The sequence below is a fragment of the Leopardus geoffroyi genome, chromosome X (assembly GCF_018350155.1).
Source record: "Leopardus geoffroyi isolate Oge1 chromosome X, O.geoffroyi_Oge1_pat1.0, whole genome shotgun sequence".
NCBI lineage: Eukaryota > Metazoa > Chordata > Mammalia > Carnivora > Felidae > Leopardus > Leopardus geoffroyi.
The window spans coordinates 14,894,471-14,916,279 of NC_059343.1; the positions used below are offsets into that span (position 1 = coordinate 14,894,471).

Sequence of the window (21,809 nt, forward strand, 5' to 3'; positions counted from 1 at the left end):
TTGGCTGGGCTGAGTTCTCTTTTTCCTTGATTAGTTCCAAAGTTGATTTCTAACATCCAGCTCTTTTTTTTTTTTTTTTTAATTTCTTTGTTTGTTTTCTATTTCATGAACTTCTGCTCTTGGTTATTTCTATCTTTATATTTTCTTTGGATTTATTTTACTGTTTTTTTAACCTCTTTATTGATGTTTAGTTTATTAATTTTAATTTTTTAATATTTTGTGATATATGCATGTATGCCTCTCAGCCCCCCCCCCATTGCTTTAGCTTCTTCCCGTAAATTTGTATTTTTGTTACTATTATTATTATTTTTAATTAAGTAGGCTCAAAGCCCAACGTGGGCTTGAACACACAACCCTGAGATCAAGAGTTGCATGCTCTACTGACGGAGCCAGTCAGACACCCAGTATTTTTGTTATTTTTAATTGTCTGTTATGATTTGTTCTTTGACTTATGGATTATTTTAAGACTATTAATTTCCAAACATACAAATATTCTCTAGTTCCTTCTTTTGTGATTGATTTCTTGCCCATTTGCCTTGTGCTCAGAGAACATCTTCAGACTTCAATGATTGTAGTGTGTTTTAAATTGGTTTACAGCCTAGCACATTATCAGTTTTTGCAAATGTTCTGTGCGTGCTTGGGGGAAGAAAGGCATTCTGAAGTTCTTTGCTACAGTCTTGCTACAGTCTACAGTGTTCATTTGGTCAAGTTTAAAAAATATGTTCAAAATCTTCTGTATCCTGATATCTTTCTCTTCAAACTATCTATTGAATTCCTTTGCTGTTACTCAGTCTTTAAGTTCTAGAATTCTCATTTATTTTTCAAATTTGGTCTTCTACCTTTTGGACCTACCAGTTCTGTCAAAATGTTCAACCTTTGTGTTTTGATTAATTCAACCCTATAGTTGTATAGGTTATTCCTGATAATTTTAATATTACATGTCTTGATCATTTTCTGCTTCACACATTTCTATTGGTTCTTGTTCTTGGTATCATATTATGTACTGCTCATTGTAAATGAGAAATTATCTGTAGCAATATTGTAAGGCCTAGGTTGATGTTATCTTCCTGCAGAGACTTGCCTTTTTTCACATCCCCCCTTTTTGAACACCAGACAGCTGGTGACATTACCAGTCTGAATGTGAGACCACCTCAGTAACTTTGGTTTATTTTGGTCACTCAGATAATATGAAACTAGAATTCAAGTCTATCCAAGGATTGATTTATTTCTGTTTTCCTTTATCCTGGGAGTGTAGCTCTGAGGTTTCTACTTTGAGTGGTGGCTTATTAAACTTCTTCCTTGTGGCATAATCTTGCCTTTGACTTTTGCCCCTGGATTTGTAAGGATTTCAAGAGCAAGCCTGTTTTTCTCCCATTTTTTCTGGATCTTCAAGTGCCTGAGAGTTGAAACCATTTTGGGTGGTTTGGATTACCTTTCTGGGTCCTATTCTTTTGCCTTGATTTCAGCCATTTAATACTTTACGATCTTGTCTTTGGGATTTTTAGGCCATTTAAAAAAAGTACTTCCTCCAATATTTGTATTTGTCCTCAAAAGGACATTTCATCCAAGTTACTTAGTTATTTGAAGCTAAGGTTGTCTGAGTTTTTAGGTCTTAAAAATTCTCAGGGGTGCCTGGGTGGCTTCAGTTGGTTAAGCATCCAACTCTTGATTTTGGCTCAGGTCATGATCTCATGGTCACAGTGCATGGTTGGGATTCTCTTTCCCTCCTCTCTCTGCCTCTACTCCTACTCGTGTGCACGCTCTCTCTCTCTCTCCCAAAAAAACTCAGTGTTATTCATATAAAATTATAGTGAAATTCAATTTGGCATTAAGTTTTTTTCTCTGTATGAATACTGGTAGTTAAAAGACTGTTCTTAACATCTATGTTATACATTTACTCACACATTTGAATTCTGATTTCCAGTTTGTATTAATTTTGATTTCTACAGAGAATAGGTAGGACCTAATGTTTCTTTGTATATACTTATATGCATCACTTTTGGGGGGGGGGGCGAGGTCTTCTTAGTGTGGATGATTTAATTTTTACCTCAAGTTTCCTTTGAAATGAGCCATGCCATTATTGTCAGAGAGTTGGATATTTAAATGTTTCCTGGGTGTTCTTCCAAATAAGCTAGAGAAAATGAAAGAATAATTCATTCTCATAAGCACTCTGAGCATCTTTTACCTGTAATGTGACTGACTTAGATCTTCGTATGGCTGACTCCTTCTTGTTACTGATCTATTTCACGTCAAATATCACCTTTTTAGAGAGGCCTCTGAGAAGTCATTCATTTTTGGGGCACCTGGGTGGCTCAGTCGGTTAAGCGTCCGACTTCTGCTTAGGTCATGATCTCGCATTCCTTGAGTTCGAGCCCCGCATCGGGCTCTGTGCTGACCGCTCAGAGCCTGGAGCCTGTTTCAGATTCTGTGTCTCCCTCTCTCTGTGACCCTCCCCTGTTCATGCTCTGTCTCTCTCTGTCTCAAAAATAAATAAACGTTAAAAAAATTTTTTTTTAAAAGTCATTCATTTTTTCCCCCTTCATAACAAATATTAGTATCTGATGATAATCTTGTTCCCCCACCCCAGCAAAATATGAAGCCCCATGAGGCAAAGACCTTGTCTATCTTGTTCACTGCTATCTTATGTGTCCTATTTACCCATTCTCTGAAATGTATTAGGCAGTCAGTAATTATTTATTTAAGCAATGAATGATATACTTACTAATATTTTTCTGGGGCGCCTGGGTGGCTCAGTTGGTTAGGGATCAGTCTCTTGATTTTGGCTCAGATCATGATCTCATGGTTCGTGAGATCGAGCCCCGTGTCAGGCTTTGCACTGACAGCACAGAGCCTGCCTGGGATTCTCCCTCTCCCTCTTTCTCTGTCTCTTTCTCAAATGTTAAAAAAAAAAATATTTTTCTGAAATTGTGACGTTTTCTCTAAATGTCAGTAGTACTTTATTTTTTTTATTTTTTATTTTTTACGTTTATTTATTTTTGATAGAGACAGAGCACAAGTGGGGGAGGGGCAGAGAGAGAAAGAAACACAGAATCTGAAGCAGGCTCCAGGCTCTGAGCTGTCAGCACAGAGCCCGATGAAGGGCTCGAACTCAGAAACCGCGAGATCATGACCTGAGCCGAAGTCGGACGCTTAACCGACTGAGCCACCCAGGTGCCCCATAAATGTCAGTAGTACTTTAAAAATTTATTATTCCATTAAACTAAAGTTTTCTAAAACAAGTATAGTATCTGCTTTCTTTTGCTTCTAATTTGCAAAAACATTATTTGTAAATATTGAATGAAAAATCAGATAATAAGAATTTGGCCTAAAGTAAACATTATTATTATATATTGAACTGAAAGGAGGTCAGTGTTGCTAGAGTGAAGTGAGCCAAGGGGGAGAGAATAGTTGGATGTCAGAGGAAGGGAGTTTAAAGGCCTTGTGACTCATGTGGACTTTGACTTTCACTCATAATGTGGGAGGCCATTTGAGGGTTTTGAGCAAAGCAGTGACATGATGTGACTTATTCTAAAGATTTTGTGTGGAGACCAAGATTGAAGGGGTAGGTGAGTGTGGAGCCATAGGGATATTGAAGTATGTCTACTTGTGGGCTCTCACATCAGTTTCAAAGGCAAATTTGTCTATCTCTGTGCCAAGACCACCCTATCTTAATTTCTTTTACATTTTATTTATTTAATCTCTGCACCCAACATGGGGCTTGAACTCATGACCCTGAGACCAAGAGTTGCATGCTTAACTGACTGAACCAGCCAGGCACCTCATCCTGTCTTAATTTCTATAGCTGAGTTCTAAGCCTGAATATATTTGGTAGGACATTCTCCCAGATCCTACCCTCAAGATCGAGTCTTCCTACTTTTCTTATAAGGAGGGTGTTGGCAGTATTTGGAACTCTGTTCTTCCATATATATTTTAGAGTCAGCTTGTTTTAATTCCTCAGAAAGCCCTGTTGGGTTTTCGATTGGGATTTTGTTGATGGTTTAGATTACTATGGAGAGGGTTGACATCTTTTTCATTTTAAATGTCATTGCCATTTACCATTGATTATTATTTTTTAATGCTTATTTGTTTTTGAGAGAGAGAGACAGAGTATGAACGGGGAAGGGGCAGAGAGAGAGGGAGACACAGAATCTGAAGCAGGCTCTAGGCTCTAAGCTGTCACCACAGAGCCCGATGCAGGGCTCAAACTCACGAATGGTGAGATCATGATCTGAGCCAGACCGAAGTTTTGGTTAATTGACTGAGCCACCCAGGCATTCCGAGAATTAACATCGTTATAGTATCGACTCTTCCAGCCTTAAAATTGGGTTAACTCTATTTAGGTCTTCTCTGATGCCTTTGAAAAAAGTTATATATACATATATATATACACATACACACATATATTTGTTATGCTAAATCTGTAGTGCCTCTTTTGTTGTAAATGTGGTTTAAAAAACTTTAATTTAAAAAATTTAATTTAATTAAAAAATTACATTTTCTGTTTATTGATGTTTATGAATACAATTGATATTTGTATATTAAGCTTATACTCAGCTACCTTGTTAACATTTATCATTCAAGTGATTTGTAAATTCTTTTGAATTTTCTGTGTAGGCAGTAATATTTGTAAATTCTATTTTGTTTCTCTTTCCAATCCAATATGTTCTATTCGTTTATTTTTTCTTATTTTACTGAGATGGCTATAATTCATCAGGATAATGTTTAATAATAATGTTAATAAGCATTAAAAGTAGGACTTTTTGTCATATTCTTAATTATTAAAGGGACTGTGTCTAAGATTTTGCCTTTACGAATGATGTTTGTTGTAGGTTTTTGTCAGATACTTTTATCAAGATATGAACATTTTAGGGTACCCTGGATGGCTCAGCCAGTTGAGCATCTGACTCTTGATTTTGGCTCAGGTCATGATCCCAGGGTTGTGGGATTGAGCCCCCATGTCAGGCTCTGCGCTGAGTGTGGAGTGTGATTGAGATTTTCTCTCTCTCCCTCTGCCCCTTCCCTGCTCATACTCTGTCTAAAAATAAAGAAATAAAATAAACATGTTAAAAAATTATATAAAAAAAGATATGAACATTTTAAAAGCATTTAATTATGGGGATTCCGCTGTTTAGAAAGTTTGTGCCAGTTTGTATTCCTAACGTCAGCATATGAAAAGGCATACTTCAAGTCAGTACTTTTCCACACCGCATGGGTACTGATTTTTGAAAAGTTTCAAATTTTATAGGCAACAAAGAATTTCTTTATTGGTTTTTATTTCTTCATTTGAAACCAATATTTTGTGTTAGCACAGCTGTTATTTTTCATAAAGATAGCGTAGTTTTTGAAACAAAATGATTTCAGATTTAGAGAAAAGTTGCAAAGATAGTACAAAGAAATTCGTGTTTCATAGACCCTTGACCCAGATTTCCCAAATGTTAACATTTTAATCATCCTTTTTCTCTTTTTCCATACACATGTACTTATTCTTTGCCCTGAGTGATTTAAGTTGCAAACTTTATCTCTAAAAATGTTGGTGTTCTTTCTTTTTTTGTTTGTTAAATTTTTTAATAGACTGTCTTATTCTAGAGATTCTGGGGTGCTTTATTAATATTAATCAAACTATTACTGACATATAACATATTAGTTTCAAGTGTACAATGTAATGGTTCGATATTTGTATATATTGTGAAATGATCACAGTAAGTCTAGTTAACATTGATCACTACACACAGTTACCAATTTTTATTCTTTGTGATGAGAACTGCTTTTTTTTTTTAAGTTTATATATTTTCAGAGAGAGCTCGAGCAGGGGATGAGGGGAGAGAGAGAGAGAGAGACAGAGAGACAGAGAGAGAGAGAGAGAGAAAGCAAAAACAAAAGCGAAAGTGAAAGAATCCCAAGCAGTCTCTGCACTATCAACGCAGAGCCCGACCGGGGCTCGAACGCACGAACTGTGAGATCATGACTGGAGCCAAAATCAAGAGTCAGACGCTTTACAGACTGAGCCACCCAGGTGCCCCATATTCCTTGTGATGAGACCTTTAAGATCTACTCTTTTAGCAACTTTCAAATAGACAATAAGGAATTATTAACTACAGTCACATGTTGTACATCACTCATAATAGTTTATAGCAAAAAAAATTTTTTTCTTCTCCAGGTTTCAGTCCAGTCCGGGATCATACATTATATTTAATTATCATGTCTCCTAAGCTTCTTTGAACAGTTACTTGGTTCCCTGTCCTTTATAACCTAGACATTTTGTAAAGAATATAGTCCAGTTATTTAGTAGGATGTCCCTCAGTTTGGGCTTGTCTGTTGCGGCCTATGGTGAGATTCAGGTTTTACCTTTTTGGAAGGAATGCCACAGAAGTGTTTTATTGCATCCTATCAGGAGGCATATGATGTTGGCTTGTCCTATTATTGATGATGTTAACTTTGATCATTTAATTAAGGTGGTGTCTGACAGAATTCTACACTATGAAATTACTATTTTTCCCCTTTTAATTAACGGGTATTTTGTAGTGGAGCTACTTTGAGACTAGATAATATCCTGTTTTCCATCAGACTTTCAACCACTAGTTTCAGCATATGTTGATGATACTTGCCTGAAATAATTATTACCAAGGTGGTTGCCAAATGGTGATTTTCTAATTCCATCACTACATTTATTATTTGGAATTATACTCTCAGAGCTTTTCCTTCTCCCTTCATTTATTTATGTAAGTAAGGACTGGTGTGTTTTTATTTTATTCTGTGGATTATAATCTATTTTTATTAATTTTGCTGTTGAGATGTTTCTCATTTGAACAGAAGTGACTCAAGTTGACTCCTGTGTCCTTTAGACATGCCCCCATCATTCTTTGAGCATTACCTTCTTTTCTGGCACCACAAAAATATATCCTGGTCCCATGGTGTACTTTTCCTTGCTCTTGCCTGGGAATCAGCCGTTTCTCTGAGGAACCCTGGTTCCTTTCATTGGTGCACTGGCTGTGCCCATGAATGTTGGAATGTCATTGCTTCTAGGCCCCCTCAGCAGATAGAGCTAGGGAATATATGTGTATGTCTATATATATTTCCATACACAGTTATATCTATTTCTGCATCTATGTATTGAGAACTGAGCTGATATGTTTAGCTCTAATTCCAAGCCTTCACCCTTTTCCCATTTGTAACTTCTTTTTATGAGAATAAGAAACCAAACTCATCATCCACAATGTATTTATTTACTTATTTGCTCAATCCAAGAATACACATAAAGAGTTTTCATATCTTTGTGTAAAAACAAATATCTAAGTATATGTTTAGAAAAAAAAATTTTTGTTTATAGCTTAAAGAGAGTATGTAGTTAAAACATTGGTTTAAAAAATTTTTTTAAATGTTTATGCATTTTTGAGAGAGAGGGAGAGACAGAGCATGAGCAAGGGAGGGGTAGAGAGAGGGAGACAGAATCTGAAGCTGGCTCCAGGCTCTGAGCTGTCAGCACACAGCCCGATGTGGGGCTCGAACCCATGGAACTGTGAGATCATGTGAGATCCTGATCGGAGCTGAAGTCAGAAGCTTAAAAGACTAAGCCACCCAGGCACCCCAAAACATTGTTTTTAGAAGTTACCTGGAGTCGTTTCTGTTTCCCTTGACCCCTTTGCAGAGTGGTTATGTTACTCATTTCAAATACAGTTAGGTACATTTGTTTTTGTTCCATTTTGGGTTCTTCTCTCTTATTATTATTTTTCTTCTTTTTTTTTAGTATATGAAACATTAACATGATTTTTTAAAAATGTACACAAAGGATAAATTATTAGAGTGCTGAATATAAAATTTAGGGCTTTTGTGTTTTTTCTTTCAGGGAATCATTTAATACTTCACATTACAACAAAATGTGAAAGTTCCTGCCAACCTGTGAGAATTTCTTCCTTCAACATTTTCTATTTACTGCACAACTTTCTCAGTTCTTTTTTGATGCCATGTTTTGTGGCTTGCATCAAAAGAGGAGTTTGTCTTCATGAAGATTCCTAACATTGGTAATGTGATGAATAAATTTGAGATCCTTGGGGTTGTAGGTGAAGGTAAGTTTAGCATTCCTTGAGTTTGTGATTAATGTATGTAGTTATACCTACCACTACAAAAGTTACTACTTCAGATCCTATTAATTTTACCTATATTTATTGAGATATGTGTTTGAGTAAAATATAAAAAATAAAATTGTGGTTAAACTATTTGGGTTTTACTCTCCAATTGAAAGTTAATAACATTTTAAAACCTTTTAAAATTTAATGAATCAGATTTCTTTCTGTTTCTTTTCAAAAATTTATTTATTTATTTATTTATTTATTTATTTATTTATTTATTTAGAGAGAAAGAGAACAAGCAGGGGAGGGGCAAAGAGAGAGGGAGTGACAGAATCCCAAGCAGGCTTCCTGCTGTCAGTGCAGAGCAGACTTGGGACTCAACTCACAAACTGAGATCATGACCTAAGCTGAGATCCAGAGTTGGATACTTAACCGACTGAGCCACCCAGGCGCCCCAAATTAGAGATTTCTTAAGGCTGCCTTCATTTCATTGTGTTAATTAGCAATTATGGTTTCTTTATAGTTTTTTGTTACATTTTATTTTTATATCAGTCTTATTTTGAATAATTTAAAATTTATTTCTAGAAGTTAAATTTTACTAAATACACGGTAAATAAATGAATAACTTATCTATTCTCTATTTGTCTTTGAGAATGGTAAACCACATTTTTATAAGTTCTGAGGCTCACAACTTGATCAGATTTTAACATCTCTGAAATCAGGATGTGTGTTATAATTTATAGCATGTCATGGTTTAATTGGTAGCACTTCCCCCCCACCCCCACTAGTACATAAAATGCTTATGATCAGTGACATCATTAATTTGATGAAATATGGTAATTCATTTTTCATAAGTCTTCCTGAATTTTCCTTCTTAGTAATTTTTGCTTTTGACTTAAAGATAACTTTATGGGGATTTTGAGAAATGATTCTTTTAATAGGGTATGAGTGATTATAATTATGGTTTCTTAGCATTTATATCTTTAAAGCAAATGTTATAAAAATTTTATATCTTACGAATTTTCAAATAAATTGTGAATGCTAAAAGAAGTTTTAAAGATTTACCTATGTGAACAATAAAGCTGTTCTAGATAGTAAGTTAAATCCTTTTCAAATAAATAGAAACAAAATATAGTCTGATCATTGGGTGCTTGCTTTAAGATCTGGAGTGGCTAAGAAATACATATATATTAAGTAAATTAAAAACTGTCTAGTAAACTCTACATTCCTGTAGCCTACCCAGTGCATTTTAACTCTGTAGTGAAATGGCATGGGCAGTTAAATCTGGATTAAAGGATTGCCTGGTGATGGTGGAATTAAGTTGGATGGTTGTAGTAGCTGAATCCATCCTGACTCTGATAATACGATTCATCCATCTCTACCAAAGTGAGGGAAACTTGTTCTCGTTCCCTAGATTCTGTTCAAGACACATTTCCCAATTTCATCTCTCTCAAGTCCCTTTGTCATAGATGTGTGCAGGCTTTGCCTGTCTTTTAATGTTATTGACATTTATACACACCTCAAGTATCATACATTACATGTTGATTTTACTAATTAGGTTGTCACAATATAACTCTAACCTCAGTTTCTTGGGTACCTTGCTGTTGACTCTGTTCTGCCTGTGAGGAAGTAGTTTTTTTGGCTAGAAAAGAGGATGAATAACCCAAAAGGTAGTCATGAATCTCATCAAAATATACTGAAGAAAGTAGAAGTCCATGACTATAAATGGCCAAAAAGCCTTGGACTGCTTGTGGTCTGTGTCCTTGTACTGAGTTTTGATTTATGGCAAAACTGTAGCAATTCCTACTAGTTATTAATTGGAATGTTTAAGCCTATACTATTTTGCCAGTCAGGAAAGACATTCAGGTATCCTAGAAGAGGATTTAAATGTCTCTTAGGACTGAGGTCATTAGCTTTTAAATTTTAAGTTTTCTAGAATCTTTTGCGTTAATTTTCCTTTACTCTTAAAGTTCTTAGGTCCACATCTTGTCTCCAGAACTTTTAAGCTTAAATTAAAATGTCTCAAGTGAAATGTTCTTTAAAAAGAGAAACATTCAGGGGCATCTGGGTGGCTTAGTCAGTTAAACATCAATTTCCGCTCAGGTCATGATCTCATGGTCTGTGAGTTTGAGCCCCACATCAGGCTCTGCACTGATAGTGTGGAGCCTGCTTGGGATTCTCTCTCTCTGCCTCTCTCTTTCTCTGCCCCTCCCTTACTTGCGCACTCTCTGTCTCAAAATAACAATTTTTTAAAAAGAGAGAAACAATTTAAGAATACTTGCTGGGAAAATGGGTTGCTTATACTCTTGTTTTATAAAAAAACATAAATATCCATTCTCTGTATGTGGCTCATAGCATAATTTCTGCAGAGTACTATCATTTTAGCGTTCATTATTATAACAAGGTAGTATAACATTTTACTGATAACCAATGTAAATATAATAGAACTTTTATTTCTCTAAGAGCTATAGTTTGTATATGTGCCCCTAATTGTTTATTTCTTTTTATTATAGGAGCCTATGGAGTTGTGCTTAAATGCAGACACAAGGCAAGTACATGGTTTTTAAAAAGAAAATACTGTATATGTTTAACTGTTTAGAAATGAACGTATTGTTCTGTGCATGTGGGCATATAATTAAAACTGTTGGCTATGATAATGATGCTTAATAAAGTGGAATAAACATGTGAACCCAGAAAAGGGAGAGTACTTTTGGACAAGCTCTATCATGATTAGGTAGTCATTAGTTATTTGTGGTCATATGGTATTTTTTTCTCAGTTGAGCTATGTGTATAGGTGAAAAGATTCCTAATGGGAAGAGAGAAAAGGTGACAGAGAAGAAATCAATGCAGTGACAGATTTATGTTGAAGCACTTAAGAGCAAGAAGGAGTATTCAGCCAGTATTTTTTGCATGGAGCCAGTAACTTAGATTGCTTGATGGATCTGAATCCAGATTTTGAAAGGTAGTGGATTGGTGTTTGGTATGAAATAGGGCTTTGGATAATAGTACATGATTATCATTACTGGTTGTAGTTGATTACACTTGTAAAACCTTGTGATGGATCTTATGATATAGATTATTTGTTACACTAATCACCAATTATTCAGGGAAGTTATTTCAAGTTTCCCACAGCTGTTGCTCAGAGGTAAGTGTGTTTTACTCAGAGACTAACTTTAACATGGCAAGTGTTGATGAAGCTGTAACAATTTTAAATGTTAGGTTAAATATTTTTCTGTCATGATATACCTAGTCTGAGTATTAAAATCTGGCCTCTTGCTATTATGTGTATAATTTTGTTGAGACCAAAGGTTAAAGTTTTTTGTGGTATTTTCTAATGGTTTAATTTATGTCTGAGATGAGCTTAACAATTTAGTCCAACTCATTTAATTAAATTCTCAAATCTATTTATCATAACATATATGTATGTGTATATATGTGTAAATAAAGAGGATACCATTTTTATGTTTATTTTTTCTTTCCTGTTGTACAAAATCGTATGTTTTAGATTTAAGTCTTCATGGCAGTTGATGTACATTTGGGATTTAGATCATAAGTCTCTTAATTTGGTTCAATGAATTTTCTATTCTTGAAATTGAGTGTTCAAAGTATCTTATGTTGGTAATAGTTATCTGAAGATGTCTGCCAGTAAATCCTCAAAAAAATGGGTGGAATACTGTGGTTTTTGATTCAGGATGGTTAAGAATTTAAAATAATAAATGTAATCAAAATAAATTTAGCACCTTGAATACCTCATTAACAAATATTACTGCAGTTGGAAATTAAACAAGTGGAAAGCTCTCTAATGAATTTCTATACCAGTAATGAGTTGCCTTGAGTTATACTAAATTTCTGAAGCTTCAAAAAAATAAAATTCCTTGGTGGATACTACTCAAGGGAAATAGGTTGTTCGTTTCCAAGTTAAATTTGACTCTTTCATGAACATAATACTTCCTCTTATACCTTGGCTCTGTTGATACGGCATAGCTAATGGAAGCTTTAGTTCTTAATTTTAATCTTTGAGTTTTAAAATTGAAAGATTTCTGATACATAATGCAAGTCTTCTAACAGTGTTTTCTCTCAGTCTTGTCACACTTCTTCCTGTGACTGTTCCCCCTATGCTTTTTTTAACCTTATCTAAGCTCTCTTTCTGCCTTTTATGTAAACATAAACTTTATTAATTGAATATATTCAACTAATACATGTTTTTACCTTCCCATGTGTCTGGTTTACTCATTTGTGAAGATACGCTTGTTACCTGTACCTGGTTCTCATAATACACACTGTTAGTGCCAGCAAGATGGGCCCAGAGTGAAAGTACATGAGGATAGATAGGTATCTCTGCTCTTGGGAAGCCAACTCTAAATGTGACCTCTGATTCCTAGGGCACTTAGTTATAAGGATGAATAAACCATAGTTTTCTTTCTTTTGTATGGCTTATGGTCTAAAGAGGTAGAATAATAGGTAGTTAAAAAAATAACCCAAGAGGTTTCTGCAAATGACACTGCATCTAAAAAGTATCTCTTTTTACGACCCTTCACTAAATGAGAGATTTGAGAGATTTGCAGACTAGCTCGAAGTATTGTTGCTTTTTCCTTTCATGCATCTAAAAAGATACTGCTGGGTGGAAAATGTAAAGCATAAATTAGTGCCTAACTCAGAGTAATATAAAACTCTTTTTAGAATCTGCAGCTGTTTAGTCATTAGACTTGTTATAGATATATCCTTTTTTTCAGCTAGAATCAGACCTTCAAATCTTTATCCCATTATCCAAAAGTAGAGAATTTGATGCTTCTAAGATTTATCCTTTAGAATCAATCAAATGGATTACTATGAAATCTCATGTTATAGTTAAAAATGGGTATCATCTTCCCTGTTGTATCCATTATATGTAAAATGATCATGCCTGTATATTTTGCATAGCTTTTACAAATTTAGGGAAATGCTTATAAAATGTATAAATCAGGTCTGTGTGATTATGTGTGCATAGGTATGTGCGATCACTTATGCATAAATTTGCCATCTTTTGGAGAGGGTTGGCCATGGGTGTATATACAATTAAATAATTCCTAGGACATTATATATTTGAGCAAATATGAAAGAAAGTTACTGCTTTAATCTGGGTCCTATTGCAAGAAATTTAGAGGTCATGTTTATAAACAAATGTATCTTGTCTTTTGTGAACACAATATGATGTTGGGCTATTCCAGGCCAAAGACCATATTTCTTAATTTACTGAAATGCTGCCTAATTGAAAAGAAAAATGCAACTGTACTCTTTTCCACAGCTTCTGTTTATTGTGTGTGTATACATATATATATATATATATATATATATATATATATATATATGCACATTGGAGTTTTATATATGAAAATTCATATATTAAGTGTTAGGCTACTTATGATACCTCAGGACTACTTAGGTTCTGGTTTGGACCTTTGCTCTCCAGATATGCAGTGCTGATTTTCTTTTTATTTGCATGTCTGCTTTGAAGTACTTATGAGAGGGGAGGCATGTTTTACTGCATACTTTTCTTTGCAGAAGCTCAAAGAGGTCATCCTTAAAGCAGGGAAAATGGAATGCAGTGACATAGGGGGATGTGATTAGAACTGGAGATGACAGATCGTGCAACCTGTTTGAGAGGTTGGAGGGCAATGCTAACTGATTCTAGGACAGGGAAATGCCGATTCATGTATTTCCTTTCCTGTGGCTGGGGTTGACACAGGAGAAATTTTTGTTTGTTTTGAATTAGTAGGTGACATGCTCTTGGGATAACTGGTTATACAAAGCCATGTAGAATCCAGTGTTGGGGGTAGAGCGTATAAATATTTAATAAATAATAAAGTGGACTTAAATTACAGAACCAAAAATGAAGGGCACTTTTGAGAGCTGTTACAGAGTACCAGGTTCCTGTGGAAAGATTAGAGATGATCCCAAGGGTTTGTGGTAAAGTGAAAAATCATTGGTATCATTTATCTGATTTAAAAACTTATAAAGGATATAAGTTTAGAGGGAGAAATAATGAGTTTAGCTTTCATAAAAAAAGAGTAAAATGGCAGCAGAATACCAAACCTGGTTATAAGTACCACATATTGAGCATCTAACGCATGCTGGCTAACTCTGCTAGATGCTTTACATTTACTCCCTACAACATTTCTACTCTTATACCCATTTTACAGATAAGAAAGCTGAGGCATTATACAGAGGTTATGTGTTAGGGCCAAGATTTTGCAGCCAAGAAGTGGTAGAACCAGGATTTGGTCTCATATCAGAAATCGCTAACTTGAACATGGACTAGGTGGAACTGTGAAATGTTATGGACCTTCCAAGAGTGAGTACAGAGCAGAGTTGAGGGCATCCTTAAATAGTCCTACCGAAAGGAGACGGAGGCACACCTCTAGAAAGCAAGGAAGAAAGATTTTGTAAAATGGTATTCACTAACAATGTAAAAATCCATAACAGGATGCATGATGATAAGGATTGAGGGGTGAGAAAATCCATTTCATTTAACGTTGCTGTTTAGTAATGACCTCTTTAAGTGAAATGGTACGTTGAAGTCAGAGGTTAAGGAGAGAGTAAGCAGAAAAAATCTGGATTGTGCCATTTTCCATTTTGAGAGTTGAGAAATTGAGATTGAGAGTACTAGGAGGAATAGTTTTGATTAAATATTCACTAGTCAGCAGGGGCATCTGGGTGGCTCAGTCAGTTAAGCATCCAACTTTGGCTCAGGTCATGATCTCACGGTTCATGAGTTCGAGCCCTGTGTTGGGCTCACTGCTGTCAATGCAGAGCCCACTTTGGATCCTCTGTCTCCCTCTCTTTCTGTCCCTCCCCCTCTCACGCTCTTTCTCTTTCTCTCGCAAAATATATATATATATATATATATATATATATATATATATATATATATTTATATTTATATATTTAATAAAAATTCACTACTCAGCAATACCCATATTTTCCCCTACTAAAAGCCATTTTTTGGTTATTTGTTATCATTTACTATGAGCAGTTTGTCTTTTGCTGTAAGGTTCATTTTTAGCAAGCTTTATGTATTTTGAATTAGTGATTTCCTCTTTTTCTTTTTCACATTAATTTTGTTTTCCACCAAAAAGCTGAATATGATTTGGTCACATAAAAAAACAAAAACAAAACAAAAAAAAAAAACAACGAACTATTTTAAAGAAGATACTTGAGGAAAAGTCCATGAACCATCACCAATTTGACAGATTTATAGTCCACCATCTAAAACCACACAGTTATTTTCTACTAAAACAAAATAAACTTTGTTTCAGTTTTTTTCCACATTAAATGAAACAAGTCTTAAATTGTTTTTTAGATTTAAGTTTTACATGTGAATTGAGGTTTTTAAAATTTTTTAAATGTTTATTTTGAGAGAGATAGGGAGCGATCAGGGGATGGGCAAAGAGAGAGGGAGAGAGAGAATCCCAAGCAGGCTCTGCAGCTGTCAGCACAGAGCCTGATGTGGGGTTCGAACCCACAAACCGTGAGATCATGACCTGAGCTGAAACTAAGAACCAAACGCTTAACTGACTGAACCACCCAGGCGCCCCTGAATTGAGTTTTTAGAATAAAACTTAGATGAATCAACAGTGAGAAATTGAATATATGGGATTATTTTCTTTGTCATTACTTTCCTCCTTATTTAAATAAAAGTAAGATGTGTGTTCCTGCTTCTTGTCTATAAAATTTCTAGCATTTGAAGAAAATTAGAGAGAGGCTTGGGTTTTTAATAAAGATTGTAGGAAGCTGGAAATATTTAAGTATTGATTATTTCACCATAATCATTTTTTGAAGTAATTACACTTCCCTAAATGACTTTAATTTATTGCGCGTTATGGAGATTAACGAGATGCCAATGTTAAAATGGGCTTTGGGTCGGTAACAAAGATAATAGGAATCATCAGTTGGGGAAGATATCTTCTGTCTACTCTTAAAGATGCACTTATATAGAACCATTACTTCTGTGTGGTTTCCTCTCTTGACCGATTTTTTCTTACTGATCAATTAATTGTGGAAAAGTTCCTGGAACACTACAGCAGTCTTACCAAAATCATATTTCTGTGTATTATAATATTTTGCATTTTAAATTCTGCTAGTCTTTTGATAAGGGACAAACTGCCTATGTTTTTGTTGTCTTGTTATCAATAAAAGTAATAATGGCTTATGTGTCAATTTCCAGGTGAGTCTAACTTCTTCCAGGAACTAAAAGAATTTTTAGCTTTTACCAGCTTCATGGTTATCTTTATCCTCATCATCCTAATCTAGATTTGTTTTGTTTGTTTGTTTGTTTTTTAGTAAATGGGATTAAAAAAATGGTCCTGTTAGAACTGGCAGGTACTAACTATGCATGCATTGTCTACACACGGAAGACTTTAGCTTGTTCATCCTTCTCACAGTGACTCAACTCCTAAATGATTTGTCCATCCCTCCTGCACACACTCCTCCACCTCCCAACCAGGGGATGAGTTGGCTGGGGCACTAGATGGACGTTAAAGTCTTCTTTGTATGCTAATTGTAAAAACATAATTAGTTCAAAGAAAAGAATGTTCTATACCTTTTTCAGATGAGTAATTTCGTTAGCCTCTGATACATGTCTGTGCTTAAGGGATTTATACTAGCTCTTTTTTTTTTTTTTTAATTTTTTTTTTCTTTTTTTTTTAACGTTTATTTCTTTTTGGGACAGAGAGAGACAGAGCATGAACGGGGGAGGGGCAGAGAGAGAGGGAGACACAGAATCGGAAGCAGACTCCAGGCTCTGAGCCATCAGCCCAGAGCCTGACGCGGGGCTCGAACTCACGGACCGTGAGATCGTGACCTGAGCCGAAGTCGGACGCTCAACCGACTGAGCCACCCAGGCGCCCCTATACTAGCTCTTTAATGCAACTTTTCAAAACTTCAGGAGCAAAAATGAAAGTAAATAATTTTTTTTTATACAGCCTTGAAATATGTATTCACTGGTAATACAGGAAAAGGAACGTCTCAACAAATGCCCATATGGTGGATACTTTCAAGTAGTTAAGCTTAACAATTGTTGAAATCACTAGCTGGAAAGTAGCACACAGTGATCTATTTCTATATAAATAGTAATCCAACCCTGAAATACTATTAGAAGCTACAGTTTATATTCTATAAATGCTTTTGAGCTTTACTCTTTCCCAATTTAAAGGTTTGTTTCATATGTTCAAACCTTTTCATTTTAAAACATCCAGTTAAATACAATTTCTTGTACCTCCTGTATTGAAGGCACTGTGTTCTAGGCATGGCATTATAAAGTAAAATTCAATCAAATATCTGTTTGAGAAAAATCTATTGAGTGCCCACAAAATGTCAGGTACTCTGCTTGGAACTGGCTCTGTAGAAATCAGTAAATAATTCCTACTTTTGAGGAATTTAGTCTAGTATTTATAAATCAACAAATACAAGATCATGTTTACTTCTGTCAGGAAGCTTAACACATAAATTAGAAGAGGATAATTTGAGAGAAGATTATAGTGGAAATGATAGTGTGAAAGCTTTTCCCCCATTTTTCAATACATTCTTCATTAGAGCCTGCTTAGGAAAAAACTCATGTCAGTAATAAAGGAGAAAAGAAAAGAAATCAGTATTTCCCAGAACCCTGTAAAAGGACTACCACAAAGATGGGAATAAATTAGGAGGTAGCGCTATTAGTTGAGGGCAGCTGAATAAGAATGGCACAAGTGGGAAGTTTTGTTTACTTCTGAGTGCCAGAGGGCCCAGAATCCTAGGTGGAGTATTAATGGATTGTAGAACCTTCCCCTAATGGCACAGCTGAAACTTGATCCACGTGGCCCAGGCCATTTCCTTTAGGACCGCCATATTAGGATGGGCAGGAGTGCCTACCCTGACAGTGTAGATCTGGAGTTGGCAAACTTCTGCCCGTGCTCCAAATGTGGCCCACTGCCTATTTGACAAATAAAATTGTGTCGGAACACAGCCATACTCATTCATTTCTGTGTTTCCTATGGATGCTTTTGTACTAAAATAATAATAGTTGAGTAGTTGCGACAGAGACTGTATGACATACAAAGCATACAATTTTTATTGTGGCCCTTAACAGAAAGAGCTTGCTGACTCCTGATGTTGAACAAGCCCCAACTGGGAAAATACGGTGGACTGCATAGTGGTCTCGGTGGATCATCCATCTCAATTTCTATTTGTCTCTTTGCCCTTTGTGCTCTTGGAGCCTGAGAAATAAAGTTAATAAAGTGTGCGACTTCCACTGAAAATTGCTTTTCCCTTGAGCTGGGCTTGGGTAAATTGTTGGGGTGGCTGTGTAGGAAATTTTGTATTGCTTACCTCTCACATTTCAGCTGTCACAGAAGTGAACTTTGCTAGGGACTGGGCATACAAAGACACAGTGTATATACATTGACTATGTCCCATCACTGGCCTGAGTAACTCTTTTCATCCAAAGGTGAATACAAAGAATAAAACAGTCTTCCCTGAGACTATGAAAGAATACTTGAGTTTAAGAGAAAGAGATTTCTCACAAATATGAACAGTAAAATTCTTTGGAGACTAAAACCAGGAGGTGTCTTCCTAATATAATTCAAGTGAAAATAAATGAGAAGTTAACAAGAAATAGTAGTAATTTCTGTTTCAAGTACCTCTTGACTTCTAGGTATTATGCTAGATGCCTTATTTTCATTACTTTAAATCTTCCTAACAATTATAAATTAATATTACCTTCTTTTTACATGGGGGAAACTGATCCTCAATAGGTTAATTTCCTGAAGGTCATACAAGTTAGGAAGTGGAAGAGCCTGGAATTAAGCTACATTTTAGGTTCACCATTTTTTTAAAAAATTGAGGTAAAATTGGCATAACATAAAATCAGTCATTTTAAAGTATACAGTTCAGTGGCATTTAGTGCCTTCACCGTGTTGTGCAATCACTACCTCTGTCAAGTACAAAGTATTTTCATGACCTCAAGAAAAACCCTCGTGGGGCACCTGGGTGACTCAGTCGGTTAAGCGTCAGACTCTTGATATGGGCTCAGGTCATGATCTTAAGGTTTGTGAGATAGGGCCCCGCATCGTGCTCTGTGCTGACAGCATGGAGCCTGCTTGGGATTCTCTCTCCCCATCTCTTTCTGCCCCTCCCCCACTTGTTCTCTCTTTGTCTCAGAATAAATAAATAAACATTAAAAAAGAAAAGAAAACCTCATGCCCATGAAGTGCCCATTCCCCGTGTCTCTTCCTCCCCATCCCTGGCAGTCATCAATCTACTTTCTGTATCTATAGGTTTACCTATTCTGGCCATTTCCTGTAAATGGGATCACATACAATGTGTGACCTTTGTAGTTTGCCTTCTTTCACTTAGCATAATGTTTTTGAGATTCATCCATATTGTAGCATGTATCCATACTTCATTCCTCTTTATGACTGAATAATATTCCATTGTATGAATATATCACATTTTGTCTATGCATCTATGCATTCGTCTGTCATTGGACATGTGGGTTGTTTCCGCCTGTTGACTATTGTGAACAGTGCTGCTGTGAACTTTCATGTACAAGTTTTGTTTGAATTCCTGTTTTCAGTTCTTTCTGGGTGTATACCAAGAGTAGAAGTGCTAGGTAATATGGAAGTTCTATGTTCAACTTTTTGAGGAACCACAAAACTGTTTCCACAGTGGCTACACCACTTTACGTTCCCACCAGCAATATGCAAGTGTTCCAGTTTTTCCATATGCTTGCCAACACTTGTTTTCTTATTTTTTTGTTGTTGTTGTGGCTATCTTAGCTGACATAAAGTGGTAGCATATTGTGTATTTGATTTGCAAGTCCATAATGATTTGTGATGTTGAGTTTCTTTTCTTGTACTTGTTGGCCATTTGCCTATCTTCTTTGGAAAAATGTCTCTTCGAGTTCTTTGCCCATTTTTAAATTGGGTTTTTATTGTTCAGTTGCAAGAGTTCTTTATATATTCTGGATATAAGTCCTTTATTAAGTGTGTGGTTTGCAAGTATTTTTTCTCATTCTGTAGATTGTCTGTTTACTTGATAGTGTCCTTTGCATAAAGTCCAGTTTATTTTTTCCTCTATTGCTCATGTTTTTGAAACCACTGCCAAATTCAAGGTCATGATGGCTTATGCCTTTTTAAAACTTAATAGTTTAGGTGCGCCTAAGTGGCTCAGTTGGTTAAGCGTCCGACTTCAGCTCAGGTCATGATCTTACAGTCCGTGAGTTTGAGCCCCGCATCAGGCTCTGTGCTGAGAGCTCAGAGCCTGGAGCCTGCTTTGGATTCTCTGTCTCCTCTCTCTGCCCCTCCCCTGCTCATGCTCTCTCTGTCTCAAAAATAAATAAAAACATTTAAAAAATTAAAAGTTAGGGGCGCCTGGGTGGCGCAGTCGGTTAAGCGTCCGACTTCAGCCAGGTCACGATCTCGCGGTCCGTGAGTTCGAGCCCCGCGTCGGGCTCTGGGCTGATGGCTCAGAGCCTGGAGCCTGTTTCCGATTCTGTGTCTCCCTCTCTCTCTGCCCCTCCCCCGTTCATGCTCTGTCTCTCTCTGTCCCAAAAATAAATAAACGTTGAAAAAAAAAATTAAAAAAAAAAAATTAAAAGTTAATAGTTTAATTTTAGCTTTTATATTTATGTGGTTATTCCATTTTGAGTTAATTTTTATATGTGGTATGAGACAGGGGTCCAACTTCATTCTTTTGGATGTTGGGTATGCAGTTGTCCTAACACCATTTGTTGAAGAGACAGTTTTTTCCCTGTTTATTGGTGTTGCCACCCTTGTTGAAAATAAATTGACCATCAGTATATTAGTTTATTTCCAGACTCTCAATTTTATTCCATCGGTCTGTGTGTCTGTCCTTATGTCAGTGCCACACTGTTTTGATTACTGTGGATTTGTAGTAAGTTTTGAAATCAGTGAGTATGAATCCACCAACTTTGTTTCTTCTTTTTTCAATACTCATTTGGTTATTGAGAGCCCCTTGCAATTCCATATGAATCTGAGGATTAGCTTTTCCATTTCTGAAAAAAAAAAGGCCATTGGAATTTTGATAGAGAGTCCATTGAATCTCTGGATTACTTTGCATAGTATTGTTACCATAACAATATACATTTTTCCAATCTGTGAATGTAAGACCTGTTTATTTAAGTCTTCTTTAACTTCTTTCATCAGTACTTTGTAGTTTTCAATGCATTAGTCTTTTACATGCTTGGTTACATTTATTCCTAGGTATTTATTCATTTGGATGCTCTTTTTTTTTTTAAAGTTTATTTATTTTTTGAGAGAGAGATGAGTGGGGAGTGGGGCCGAGAGAGACGGAGACAGAGAATCCTAAGCAGGCTCCATGCTATGAGCATGGAGCCCCATGTGGGACTTGAACTCATGAACCACGAGATCACGACCTGAGCCGAAATCAAGAGTCGGATGCTTAACCTACGGAGCCACCCAGGTGCCCCTGGATGCTATTTTAAATGAAATTGCTTTCTTAATTTCCATTTTGGATTGTCAGTTGCTAGTATATAGAAATACTACTGATTTTTTATTATTGTGGTAAAATATGTATAGCAAGATTTGCCATTTTAACCATTTCTAAGTGTACAGTTCAGTGGCATCATCGCATTTGCAGTGTTGTGTAACCATCACCAATATATTTCCAATTTTCTTTATCATACACAAAAGAAACTGTAGCAATTAAGCAGTAACGCCCCCATTCCCCTTTACCCCCAGCATGTAGCAA

At 35.9% G+C, this 21,809-nt stretch overlaps 1 protein-coding gene across 7 annotated transcripts in view; it reads left to right on the top strand.

The window, feature by feature from the left end:
- The window catches only part of CDKL5 (cyclin dependent kinase like 5), a 216,007-nt gene that overhangs the window by 62,005 nt on the left and 132,193 nt on the right, over positions 1-21,809 (top strand). For all 7 annotated transcript variants that reach the window (XM_045472590.1, XM_045472595.1, XM_045472594.1 and 4 more), the window contains exons 2-3: positions 7,844-8,063; positions 10,580-10,614. In XM_045472590.1, coding sequence (XP_045328546.1) covers positions 8,000-8,063; positions 10,580-10,614 — 99 coding nt within the window. In that variant the 5' untranslated portion in view covers positions 7,844-7,999. The remainder of the gene's footprint in view (positions 1-7,843; positions 8,064-10,579; positions 10,615-21,809) is intronic.